Consider the following 13,886-nt stretch of genomic DNA (forward strand, 5'->3'; position numbering starts at 1 on the left):
CTCCTCCTGGAAGCCCTCCTGACACCCCAACCCAACCCAAGATAGGTCATCCCTGTGCTCCCACAGCCTTTCCAGATGACCCTTTCTATCGTGCCCCCAGAGGTCTCGGCAGTCAGACAACTGGGATGAGAAACAGGTCCCTGCCCACTGCCCCCTTCTGAGTGCCCAGGTACCGCCCTTCTCCAGCCTGGACAGCCCCCGGCACTGCCCTGGCTCTCTGTCCATTTGCTTGTCTGGGCGTGTGTCCACCTGCTTCTGTTTCTTTCCTCCACTCCCTGGCGTTCTTGGCAGATTGTTCCACGGTCTCTTTCACCTGTCTCCGTACCTTTCTTCATGCTTTAATTCAATGCGCTGCCATCTCATTCCACAAAGGACCCAAGGTGCTATCTGTGTCATTGTCTCCCTTCCTCACCCAGTCCCCATGCCCCAATTTCTCCGTGTTCCCCCCTGCCACACACACAGCTAATGAGCTTGGTACGGAGAAAGGGGAATTCTCACTCCCTTAGAAGTGATCCCTTCTCCCTCACAGGAAGTCTGGCCCACCAGGGCCTGAGTGAGGTTCTAGGGCACAAGGCAGGCCCCCAGCCCTTCCCTACCTAGGCCAGACCTGAGTCGGGGGGGCACAGGGAAAAAGCCACCCTGAACCCCACACTACTGCATCCAGGACTGGTCAAGGGACTCAGCACCTCTAACCCAGCCCCTTGTGGCACAGGTGGGGGAAACAGAAGTATCCTGCAGTAGATCTCTTTGGTGAACCCCATTTGTGAACCTTCCTGCCGAACGCTTCCCCACTGCTTCTTCCTTTCCTCAGCCTCATCCAGAGTGTGTCCTGGGCTTAGGCCCACCTTGTCCCTCAGTACAGGGCTCCAGTGTGTCCAGCTTGGGCCGAACAGGAGTCAGTTGGGGGAAGGGGAAGCCTTGGGGCAGTAGTGCCTGCCCCTTTCCTTCACCTGAAGCCTCCCTGGACCGCAGAGTTTCCATTAGCTTGGGATCCCAGCCAAGCCCCTGGAGCTTCTGCCTGAGGGCTCCTGGAGGGCAAGACTGATCCCTCTTGGGTCTCCCAAAGCCTACAGGTGGGTGTGGCAGGTTGTGCAGGGCAGGGACCCAGCGGAGGAAGTCCATGCATTCATGCATCAGTGAAAGAGACCCGTGGCCCCGCACTGCCCACCCACCTTTCTGCCCACCTCCTCTTGCACGGGAGCTTTAATCAAGCACAAGCTGAGGCTTTCTAAAGCCAGGTCCTGCTAAGGCCTCCAACAGGGAACTGCTCTGGGCTTGGCCAGCCTAGGCCAGAGCTTCGGAGGTCCCGAAGTCAAAGGACCTTGAGGCTGTAAGAGGGCCTCCTCCACCCTCCCCCACCCCCGACCGCCCGCCCGCCGCTGCGCCGCTGCAGCCCGCCTGCCTGGCTATTGAAGAAGACAGGCGCCGGGGCGCAGGCCGTCGTGGGTGCAGGAGCCCTCACAGGGAGGGAGGCCCCGTTCCGCTCACCCCCACCACCCAGCGGTGGCGAGTTGCAGCTCCCGGCGCCCTCGCGTCCGCCCGGGCTCTGGCCCCGCGCCAGGCGCCTGGATCCATCACTGCAGTTGGCTGGAGGCCGGACGGCGCGTCCCCCGGGGCTCCCAGGCGGCTGGCGCTGTCTGCCGGGCAGGGAAGGCGGCGGCGGCGGCGGCGCTGCGGGGCTGCGGTCAGCGCGGGCACAGCCGAGGGAATGCGTCTCCCGCACTAATTGGCCCTTCCCCAGCCGCCACGGCCGGTGATTGCTGCTTCAGTGGGTGGGGATATCGGGGTGTTGGAGGAGAGGAAGGGGCGAGCTGAGCCGCAGGGGCCCGCAGGAGACGCGTGTGCGCGCCCGGTTCCTAGGCCAGCTTTGCAGCGGTGCGCCTCCGTGCTCATAGTGGCCCGGGCGAGCCGAGGTAAACTTGGAGAAAAGCCACAGAAGTGTCCTGGGGTCTTCACCAAGATCTAATCAGTTCTGAGAACCGCTCCCTGCGGGGTAGGGTCTGGCAGGGGATTTAAGAAGGACTCTGGGTGGCCATCGGGGGATCCCAGCGAAGGCATGAAGACAGGGTGGAGACAGGGCAGTGCGTAGCCCTCTCCAACCCCCTCATGCAGGAGTGCCATCTGCGAGGAGCAGACGGGAAGAGAGGTACCCTCCGGGGCGGATGGGGAGGGTATGAGGCAGGGACTATGGGAGGCAGGGGCCCAGCTCACCATCCAGGCTGCCTACCGGAGTTCTTGCTTGAATTCCTAGAGAAGGTCCTAGGGTTTCCCAAAGTCCTTTAGGATCCTCGCAGCTGCTGCAGCCTGACTGGCTTCTGCTCAGCTGCTCTCCCTCTAATTTGGGGAAGAATAGCTTCTGGGTGGCTGTTTGGAGACGCTCCCTTCCCTAGACCTGTGTGAGAAAGCCTGAGGAGGGGAGAGCTGAGGGACCCTCAGAAGCAGGTCTGGACCAGCCTGGATCCTCAGGGCAGAATGTCCCCTGTAGGCACTGGGGTGAATCAAGCCCAGCTAAACCTCAGCCAGGTGATGAAGTGATGAAGACTCTGAGCACTGTGGTGCCACTCTGGGAAATGGCCTGATGGAAGAGACCCCAGGCTAGGGGTGATGTCATCTGCAGAGGTGGGGAGAATTGCACCCATGAGATGCAAAAGTGGGGACCACTGGCCATGGCTGGGCAGCCTGAAGGCGCCCAGAGAGGGCAGAAGCTGGGAGGGAGTCAGGAGTTCTGGGTTGGAGTCCTAGACCTAGAGCCAGTGCCGTCCTGTCTCTGGGCATCCTTGTTCTGGTCTGTGCAACGGGCCCCAGGGGTCCCAGAGGGGATCTAGTGTTGTTATAGTGGTTCTGCTGGTGTAACAACCAAAAAGGGCCTCCCTCTGCTGCTGGGCTAGCAGTGTGGGACAGGGGGCCATATGCTTCCCAGGGCCCCAATTATCTGCACTGATAGCTCTTAGCCTTTCTCTGCTGCCCAAGTTGGAGGGAACAACCATATCTGAAACCCCCATCCTGTCCCCTGGGCACCTCAGACTTCATGTGCCCAAAACTTGCTCCAGCCACTCCCTAGCTGGGTGTTGTCCCTTACCCATAGCATCCACCTAGCCCCAGGGGCCTTCCCTCTATCCTCTGGTCATCCGTATGCTGCAGCTGCCCCTGTCCTGTCCACTTGGCCTCCTGCATCACTCTGCAGCCATCCTCTACTGTCCATCCTTTCTACCTCTATTTCAGAAACAGCCCCCATTAGATATGCCACCCCCCACCCCAAGCTGGTCTCCAAGCCTCTGCTTGTGCTTCTTTTTAACCCAGTTCCAGCAGACTGAGCCAACTCTAAATGCACATCTGATTGTGTCACTCCCCTGATTAAAATCTTTCCCTGCTTGGGACTTCCCTGGTGGCACAGTGGTTAAGAATCTGCCTGCCAATGCAGGGGACACGGCTTCGAGCCCTGGTCTGGGAAGATCCCGCATGTCTCGGAGCAACTAAGCCCGTGCACCACAACTACTGAGCCTGCGCTCTAGGGCCCGCGTGCCACAGCTACTGAAGCCCCCACGCCTAGAGCCCGTGCTCCACAGAAAGAGAAGCCACCGCAATGAGAAGCCCGCGCACTGAAACGAAGAGTAGCCCCCGCACGGAGCAACGAAGACCCAACGCAGCCAAAAATAAATAAATAAATACAAGACTTGATCTTTAAAAAAAAAATCTTTCCCTGCTCTCCAGTACATTTTCAATAAAGTTGCTTAACTTCTCTGGACCTCACTTCCTTCATCTGTAGAGTAGAGAAGACTTTTCTTTTTGCAGAGGGAAGAAAGGGAATACTCTTATTTTTGGATTGTTGAGGTAATTAAACAAATGAATTCACCTAAGGTGCTTAGAAGAGTGAATGGCACATGGAATGTGCTCCAGTGTTTGAGCATTATTACTGTGGCCCACGAGGCCTTGTGTGATGTGGTCCCTGCTCACTGCCCAGCCACATGTCCCTCACAGGGCACCTGACCTTACACCCACACTACAGGAACACTCCAGGTCAGCGGTACCCCAGGAGTCAGGGGCAAAGCCCAATCTCTAACCCAGGCCTGACTCCCAGGCCTGGTCGGTGGCCCCAACCCTGCCCAGAGGGCAGATGGGGGGCTCTGTTTCAGGCATAGAGCTCTGGGAGAACGTGGAGGGGCAGGAGGTGCTGGGTGATCTTTATGGCCCACCACATCCATAGTGTTAGCATTGCCCTTCCTGGGCTGGCTTGGTTTTCTCATCAGTGCTCCCTGAATGTAATGGACATCCTTGGCTGTGCGGGGCGGTACCCATGGCAGGGGTGAGGGCAGGTCTGTGGACCGGAATGTTCTTGCCCATGCAAATCTTCACACATATCTGTGCAGAACCCGTAGGCCATACGGGCCTGCGTCCCTGCTTTGGTCTATCTGGGTACTGCACTCACCAGTCCCGAGATGCACATGGCCCCTGATGACTGGCCAAACAAGGTCACCCAGCCTGGGTCTCCGCCGAAGGCTGCGATGTTCTTCGGCACCCAGCGCAGCGCTGCAACCTGGTCCAGCAGCGCCCAGTTCCCGCCGGCCTGGCTATCGCCTGTGCTGAGCGCGCGGGACTCACGATCAGGGTCCGGAGCCCCGACGCTTGGGCGCTGGGGGCTCCCGCCTCGCCCCCTGTGTCCCTCAGAGACTGGGTCTTACCACCGCATGTCCTTCCTTATAATTGGGCGCCGCCCCATTGAGGCGGTAGCCAGCACCTGTCTGCTCCAGCAAGCATTAGACCGTGCCCCTGTCACGCCCCTCACGCGGATACGCCCCATAGGCCGTGCCCCTTTCCTTCCGCCCAATCCTCTCCTCCCCGCTCCCTGAGCCCAAGTCCAGAGGAGGCCCCGCCCCTGGTCCCCTCCTCGGGTTCCCGGCCCCGCCCACCTAAGGAAGCCCAGGACACCGAGGCTGTGGTACAGAAGCACTAGCACCACTTTCTCCCGGGCCGCCAATTTGGAGCCATCATACGTGGAAGCGGAGCCCACGAGGAAGGCGTGTCCTGGGAACCAGACCATCACCCGGGCGAGAAGGGCTGAGGCCTGAGCAGGACAGTGGGGTGCTTGAGTGGGATGGTGCGTGGTTGAAGGCTGAGTACTCACAGGCAGCAGAGGGTCCCCGAGCGCTCCTACTGGCGTGTACACATTCAGGTACAGACAGTCCTCACTGAAATGCAGCCACTTGTATTTATTTGCGTGTGTTGAAGTACATGGAGGTGATCTGCCCCCAGGACTCCTGAAGGCACCTGTGGGCACGATGTGAGTCGGGGCCCAGCGCTGCCAGGATAGTGGGGAGAGTGGTTTCAACCCAGGTTCTGCAGTGAGGGACCCGAACCCAAAGCAAAATCCAGGCAATATGTGTGTATGTGTGTGCGTGTGTGTATCCGTGTCCTAGCAGCCTTCACCAACGTTAGGTCCAGGGATGGGAGGCAGGTTGGCACCCCCTGCCTGTGCCTTGCCTTATGGGTCTGCCTGGGAAGCGGTTCCCTGCTCCTGCTGGAGACATGCTGGTGCTGTCAAGCCATAAACCTGGGTGCCCTGGGCACCTCCTTTCCTTCATGCCCTGTCCTCCGCTCAGTCTCTGTTCTGCCTCACAAACAAGCTTTGAATAGGCCCCCTCTGTCCATCTCAGGGCTGCTGCCCTGTGAAGGCCGCCACCACTCTGGCCAGGACTCTGCCCCTGCCTCTTGATCTCCCCTGCAGCTCATCCTCCACACGCTGGCCAGAGAGACTGATAGACAACACAGATCTGACCACGTCATTCCCCTCCTGATCACCTTCCCTGGCTCCCCCTGCCCTCGTTCACCCACACTGACCTAGGCCCTCCTTTCCACCTAGTCGTCTCCTTCCCAGCCATTCTTTGTTCCAACTACACATGACCCCTTGCCTCTCACCTGCAAGCCCCTGTACTTCTGTTCTGTTTACCAAATGCCTTCTCCTCTGCCCAGCAAACTCCTACTCACGTTTAAGGTCCAGCTTAAGTGGTGCCCCCTCTGCTGGGCACTTTCCGCTCTGTGCTTCCCAAAGCTCTATCCACCATGGACTACAATGCTGGGTTGGAGTTATTTTGATTGGTTGTTTTTACTCCCAAAGGGCAGGGATGGAGGTGTATTCATCTGATTCCTGGCACTTGGCCCTGTGCCTTGCACTGTGTGGACATCTGGTATACTTATGGAGCTTGGGCTATTGGTCCACCTTGCCTTTTCTCCCTGCTGGCCCAGGCCTGAGGGTGGCTATTCTTATAACAGCTGGGGCTGGGCCCATTTGACTGAATGCAGGAATCCCTGTCTACCTATTCCTCTGTTCCTTTCTCTTGTCCCAGCCTGTCTTCAGTGTGTGTGTGTGTGTGTACGTAGGTGTAATTCACTCCCACCTCCCTAGCCCTAGAGCACCACCTGCTCCCTTTCAGTCCTTCCCAACAGCGCAACGTACCTTGGTCCAAACCTATCCTCTACCAGCCACCTTCTCCAACAGCTATGCTATCTCTCTCTTCCCCTCAAGGCCAAATGTTTCAACAAGTTGTCCTTCCCTCCACCCCCACCAGCCTCTCCAAGGTCACCAGGAGGCAGCTTGTCTCTGTCTCTACAGATTGTCTTTGGCCTTCCTTGCTTGACTTCTCGGCAGCAGCTAATGTTGTTAGGGTGCTGTCCAATAAATCACATGCAGCATCCCAGCAGGAAAACCAGGCCTCTTTCAGCCTAGAACAGGGGTTATAAGCATTTGAGGCATCTGTCCCCAACCCACCACCAAAGCCATTTTCGTCAAGGTCACCAGTGACTTCCATCTTGCTAAATCTCTCTCATCATCTTACTTGCCCTGGTGGCCCCTGGTTGACCACACTCTCCTTGAACAGCTTTCCTCCTCTAGGCTTCTGTAATCCCACCCTCCTGATTTTTCTGCCACCTCACAGGCGACTCCTCCTCTTCTTCCTGGCCTAAGCTGGAGAGCGCCCCAGGCCTCAACCCTCATTTCTCTTTTCATGCTGATTATTCTTTCCTGAGCTGCTGTCCTTCAGGCCTAGGGCTTCACACTGTTAACCTGCTGATGACCAGTCTCCTTCCAGCTCCATTTATCCAGACTACCTACCCCACATCTCTACATGGATATCTATTAGATATGTCAAACTTAACATGGCCCCAAATGAACTCTTGTTTTGCCCAAACCTGCTCTTGCCCTAGTCTTCTCCATTTCAGTAAATTGTACCTCTATTCCCCTTGCTGCTCTGCCCTGAAACTAGTTATTGTCCTTGATTATTCTTCTTCCCTCGTGGCTCACATCCAATTCTCTAGCAAATCCTGTCAATTTTACCTTCAAAATAAATCTGGAGCCTGACCACTCCCACCACCTCCACTGTAACTACTCTGGTCGAAGCCACCATCTCTGTAACGGCTTCCTCTCTCCCGGTTCCCCCCTTAATTGCCACCCCACAGTCTGTTCTAAGCCATCCACACATTCTTACACCTAACACTCTGTGTTCCAAACAGCCAATGTCTGACAGCTCATGGCCAATGTTCCAACAACTGACACCCAGACTTCTATGCAAGGGACACCCCAATCTCTAAACCCCTGATCCTCAGGGTTCTAACAACAGTTATTCCATGTTCTGTCACCTGATCCAGGGAGTTCCAAATAACAGTCACACAATGTTCAGAATGCCTTGGTTTCTCTCAGTGATGGCCAGTGTTTTAACAACCAACATGCCAGTGTTCTAGTAACAGTCAGTTGTGTTCTAACAGTGGACACCGTGTTTTTAACAACTAGACAACCAGTGTGGTAGTTGTAGTTTTTTATATCACCTGACACCCAGGTTCTCACAGTAGACATTTTCCTAAAGCCAATACTTTATCCAACAGATGCAGAACATTGTTAATGTTCACCACAGAATGTTCTGGACAGTGGGTTACTCAATGGTCTAGGTAAACAGTAAATACACTTGTTCTTGGTAAACTGCCAAGCCCAGTGCGTCAAAGGGCAGCCATTGTCCCAACATGCTCATGTGATTCAGGGCTTGAGCCCAGCTCGAGGTTGCACTGAGACCATGGGACATTAAAACTGAGACTGAGCCCATGCCCTCCCCATTTTGGCCTCCTTCTGCGGGGAAGGGCTGGTGGTGCCACGTGGGCTTGTTCCTAGGTTCAAGCACCAAGGAAGAGGGAAGAGCTCAGGATTCACTCTGTGTGTGTGTGTGTGTGTGTGTGTGTGTGTGTGTACTACTCCTCACACACATTTAGGGAAACTCAGCTCCCCAGCAGGTCCTGGGGGCACAGTCAGTATGCACCTCCTCCTTGCCTGGAGCTCTCCCATGAGAGAATCAAGAACAGCATTATCAGTGCCTTAAACACCATCTGGACCAGCCACTTCATTATATAGGTTTGGAAACTGAGGCCCAGAATGGTTGCCAGGACTGCCTGTGGCCACACAGAGCACTCTTTTCAGTGAGTTGTTCAAACCCCGGCCCAGAGGCAGGCATAGGTTCACCGCCTTCCTCAGGGTCTGCCCACCTCGCAGCTGACAGTCCTCTGGCTCTTACACTGGGGCATAGGTGGTAGCATCTCTGATTCCTTCCCAGGGCTCTGGGGGTTCTGGGGCAGTGAACCTGCAGGTACCCACAGGAGGTCTGTAGAAGGGAACTCCTAGGAAGGCATTGATGGGTGTCTTCCCCACGTATAACTGCTTTCTTGGAGGGTCCCATATTTGGTAACCACTAGAGGCTCCTTGGTGTGCAAGGCACCTAGGAAGAGAGAAGAAGGGTCACCCTGGACACCGAAAACACCTTGGCCCATCTGCCACGGGCACCAGCACCAGCTTGAAGCTTTTCACAGTTGTGTATTTGTCTACTTTTTCTGTGTTCCTCTTAGTATTTTTCTCTATCATTATTTGATTTAAGATTTCAAAGCTATGTTGGTAGATGCGTAAAAGTTCATGTCTGTAATATGAATACTTTTCCATTGGTCATTTAATGTATCATTTAATGTCAATAAATGTGTCATTTATTTTGATTTCTGTTTGTCTGATATTGGTATGACTATATATCTTTCTTGTTGCTAACATCTGCCTGGCATTTTTCTGGGAAGAAATCACACACATATCAGCATTCTCACACATATATCCACACTCGCATTAATACTTACATGTACATGCAAATTTATACACACATGGGTATATAAGAGCACAGCTCATTTATAAAAAAAACATGGGGAAACACAAGAGTTAAATGCGTGCCCAGGGCTTCCCTGGTGGCGCAGTGGTTAAGAAGCCATCTGCCAGTGCAAGAGATATGGGTTCGAGCTCTGACCTGGGAAGATCCCACATGCCGTGGAGAAACTAAGCCCATGCGCCACAACTACTGAGCCTGCACTCTAGAGCCCACAAGCCACAACTACTGAGCCCACGTGCCACAACTACTGAAGCCCGAGCGCCTAGAGCCCGTGCTCCGCAACAAGAGAAGTCACGACAATGGGAAGCCCACGCACCTCAACAAAGGGTAGCCCCCACTCACCGCAACTAGAGAAAGCCCGTGCACAGCAACGAAGACCCAACACAGCCAAAAATAAAGTTAAAAACTAATTAATTAATTAATCTTTAAACAATGTGTGCCCACATGTATATAAGTATAGTTATATATAGGTTACAGTGTATCCATATGTAGCATACATTCACATCTGTACACTACAAGCACCTACACCATAGCTAGCTCTTGCAATGGATGCAAACGACACCAAGTTGAATTTAGACTCTGCCAACGGACACCTCTTCTTCTACGCTCTCACCCTGCCTTGCTCCTGTTGCCGAGGGTCGCTGAGACCTCACATTTGTTGCCCCTTCCTGAAGCACCCCTGTCTTTTCTTTCTCCTCCTCCCCATTTATCAAAACTGAATTTTTTTGGGAATTCACTGGTGGTCCAGTGGTTAGGACTCTGCACTCTCACTGCCGAGGGCCCAGGTTCAATCCCTGGTCAGGGAACTAAGATCTCACAAGCCACATGACAAAAAAAAAAAAAAAAAAAAAAAAAAAAACACCTGAATTTTTCTGTGCCCTGGTCCCCTGGAGGCTCACTCTGCAAAGTGACAGAAGGCAAATCTGATCCAAATATTACTGAACTTGATTGTGCATGAGAATCATCTGGGGGAATCATTGGGAAATTCAGATTCTTAGGTCCCCCCTACACCCTCTGAAAGGGAATCTCAGGTTGCATCAGGAAATTAGATATACAACCTTCTCTGGGAGATTTTGATGCAACTGCTTTTTGGAATAGCATTTGGTATTGGTGTGGTAAGAACACACCCTCACACCCCAGCTGCAGGTGGCCAAAAATATCTCTCTGCCCACATCCCCAGGTCTCTCCTGGTCTTACATAAGCAATATCCAGGCACAAAGGATTGGCTGTAATGGTGGCCCTTCAGGCATGGAGGCAGGTCAGTGGCAGCAAGGGGCCATCTCAAATCTCCTCTGTGTATGTAGCCCTTTGCAATTTACAAAGCCCTTTCACATGGTCCTCTCACATAGGCTTCTCATTTGCCCTGGGAGGAGTGGGGTGAGGCTTGGAGGCCCAGAGATGATCAGTGACCAGCCTGAGGTCTCATAGGACAGAGCCCGGAGGCCAAGGTCTATCATATTATCCAGATTTGCCCTGAATTCTGGGTCCACTTACTGAATAGCCAACGACTGTGATTGACTGAGCCTTTATTATAGCTTGGCACTTATATGCTCTTTTACCTCATCCTCCTAAAAAATGTATAAGGTAAGTGTTACTATTTTCCCACTACACAAATGTGGAAATGGAAGTTCAAAGGGTTATATAACTTGCCCAAAGTGACACAGCAGGTCTCACATCAGAGTTCTGCTCTCAACAGTAGTGTTTTACTGTCCTCACCCCAGCCACTGGGGGCACCTAAGCATGTGACAGAGTGCTTTACACCCCTGAACAGCAGCTGAGGTGGAGTGGTCTCCATCCCAGCTCTGCTACCCAGAGGCAATATGTAAGCACTTATGAAAACAATATTCCACATTTTTAGTAGTCATAAAATGTTAATTAAAACCAGGAGTCACAATTTCCACAATAAATTACAAATGATGGCACCCAATTTTGGCAAAGATACAATGAAAAGGACATTCACATATACTGTTAGTGTAGGATAAATTGATACACCACCTCAGGAAAATAATTTGGCAAAATGTATAAGAGCCATAAAATGTTCACATAGTTTCTGACTATTTTCATAAGGGGTCCCACCCTTATGAAAATAGTCAGAAACGCATTAAAAGAAAGACTTTTATGAACCATATACATGGTTCATGGTCCATATATATGGTTCATATATATGGTCATATATGCTATCATGAGTATGGGAAGCATTATTTGTATCTGGGGACCAGGCAACATAAATATAACTATAAACTTAAGTTATAAACTGTTTATGGTATGATTTTAAGTGAAAAAAAGCAGAGTATAAAATTGTATACATGCTAATATCACAGCTATATACAAATATGCAATAAAAAAACTAAGAGAAAATGTGCCAAAATGCTAAAAGTGGTTTTAGCGAAGTTTCCCTCAAGTTAAAAACATTTTTACTGTGGAGACTTCCCTGGTGGTCCAGCAGCTAAAACTCCGCTTCCACTGCAGGGGGCACAGGTTTGATCCCTAGTCAGGGAACTAAGATCATGCATGCCCCGTGATGTGGCCCCCCCCAAATTTTTTTAATGCATTAATATGGGCAAAACTTATTTATGATAGAGGTCAGAACAGTGGTTACTTTGAGGGTATTGACTGGGAAGGGGCATGTCGGGTGCTGGAAATGTTCTAGATCTTGATCTGGTTGGTGGTTACATGATGGTTTTACACACACACACACACACATACACTAATATATATATACTAATATAATACGAATTTTATATAATATTAATTTTATAAAGAATATAAATATACAATCATAAATTATAAACATATAAAATTATGTAAATTATAGGATACATTTTATAAACATGTAAATATAAATGTCCACACTCCCAGCTCTCTACCACCCATCCGCCCAGACCTCTAAATGTCCCTGCCCTGCTGTCCCCAGGAGAGGTTGAGCTGTTGGCCTGTCCCTGTGTCCCTCATGTCCCTCTTGCCCAATGCCCTCAGGAAGGGGTGGGGGCTTACCCAGGGCTGTCTGTACCATCAGGCAGAGGGTGAGGCTCAGGCACAGAATCCAACTCATGCTCCAGCTGGCTGGCGCCTGCCACAAGCAATCATGATGTGGGAGTCCAGAACTGGGTGATGGTGGTCAGGGAAGAAAGGCTCTCTGGAGAAGATCCAGTCTTCGAGGTGAAGGACGAGGAGTTAGTCAGGGAAAGGGGAAGGCCCACTTCAAGTCTGGAGCTGCAGGAACAGGTGCAGAGGGTCGTTTCATCTTCATTCAAAGGTAAGACTGTTCACAGTGGGGCAACAGCTCTCTCCAAAGAAAATCTCTCACCTAACTCTTCCCCCTTCACACTCTCTTTTTCAAGCCTTGAATGGCTGAGGGGTCCAGGAATTGTGGAAGTGGTTCTTAGACCATTTTCTACAAAATTCTCATGTGCTGATATGGCTTGGGGACCTTTATATCCACTGCATCCTGGCGTCTTGGTTGACACATCAGTGTCCCTGTCTGTTATACCCTCCCTGTTGAAAAAGTAGGAGCCTTCATCCTCCGATGGCAGGCGTATGAATAATGCAGCCTTTCCTAAGGTCATTGAACAACACGGATCAAGAGGCTTAAAACTGCCCCATCCTTTGACCAAGAAATTTGGTCTGGGAGACTGTCCAAAATACACAAAAAATTGTTTACATCATCATGTGTCCTATAGCCTTGTTGACAACAGCCTCACCCCAACATGACTGAAGGGGATGGGTGAAGAAGGATGTTACATCTACAGAATATGATATATGCTACACGGTCGGTATTACCATGTTCCACAAGACTCTAGAGCAGCCGATGGCTTAGTGCAGTGGTTCTGAGCCAGAATACTGGGTTCGAATCCCAGCACTTCCACTTACAAGCTGTATGACTCTTAACTTCTCTGGACTTCAGTTTCTCCATCTGTAAACTCTGCATTATAATAGTACTTATCTCATAGGATTGTAGTGAGGGTTAAATGCGTTAATGTAGGTAAAGCACTTGAAATAGGGGAAACCGGTTGTGTCAGCTGTCTTCATCAGTATTTGGGAAAAGGCGGATGTGGTTTAGTAACTTGAAAAAGGCAGAATTTGAAATTGTATATTGAATATGACCATATTAGCCATGGAAAGTGCACACCAAAACACTCCAAAGATGTCTAAAGTAACGGTCAGGAAGGATTGAGGCCAAAATGGTGTCTGTGGTTGGCTCTGAGTTGCAGAGTCATGTGACCTTGATTTTTTATTTTTCTTTTTCCTTTATCTTTTCTGTATTTTCTTTAACCAACATTAGTGGAGAGTTCACTGTCATTGTGGAGTTTAAAGCGTCAGGTATGGGAGGACAGGGAAGGCAGGAGCAGGGAAGTAGGGGTTACCAGCAGTTTAATCGGACCTGGACCACGTTTCTCTTTCTTCACTCTGCTGGCCTCCCCTGTGGGCTATGTGTAGACACATCAATAGTCTGAGGGAGGTGACAGAGCCACTTTTTTCTGCTGCCCAGACAAGGTTGGTTTATCTGTATGCACTAAGCATGTCACTCAAAACAAAGGCCAAGCTGGGGGTGGAGGACGAGGGAAGTGGGTGGTGGAGAAGGCAGACAAGACTGTGAGTCCACCTGCCAGGCCTGGGGGCCAGTCACATGTAGACTCCCCAGCCCAGCTGTGGAGCAACTTGGCCAGCTCTCTGTGGGCCTTAAGGACTGGTCCTGCCAACAGCTGGCTC

The 13,886-nt window shown here is 51.7% G+C and overlaps 1 protein-coding gene across 1 annotated transcript; it reads right to left on the minus strand.

The window, feature by feature from the left end:
• Window positions 1–2,330: 2,330 nt before the first annotated feature.
• Window positions 2,331–12,228, minus strand: CES4A (carboxylesterase 4A; the record flags this gene model as incomplete). Its single annotated transcript, XM_081215765.1, is given in 7 exon segments — window positions 2,331–2,611; window positions 4,427–4,580; window positions 4,908–5,209; window positions 5,211–5,265; window positions 8,550–8,697; window positions 8,700–8,750; window positions 12,171–12,228. Coding segments are annotated over 7 exon segments (864 nt in total). The 3' UTR covers window positions 2,331–2,515.
• Between the last annotated feature and the right edge of the window lie 1,658 nt (window positions 12,229–13,886).

This window comes from Mesoplodon bidens (genome assembly GCF_964165515.1).
Source record: "Mesoplodon bidens genome assembly, chromosome: 18".
NCBI classification, from domain to species: Eukaryota; Metazoa; Chordata; class Mammalia; order Artiodactyla; family Ziphiidae; genus Mesoplodon; species Mesoplodon bidens.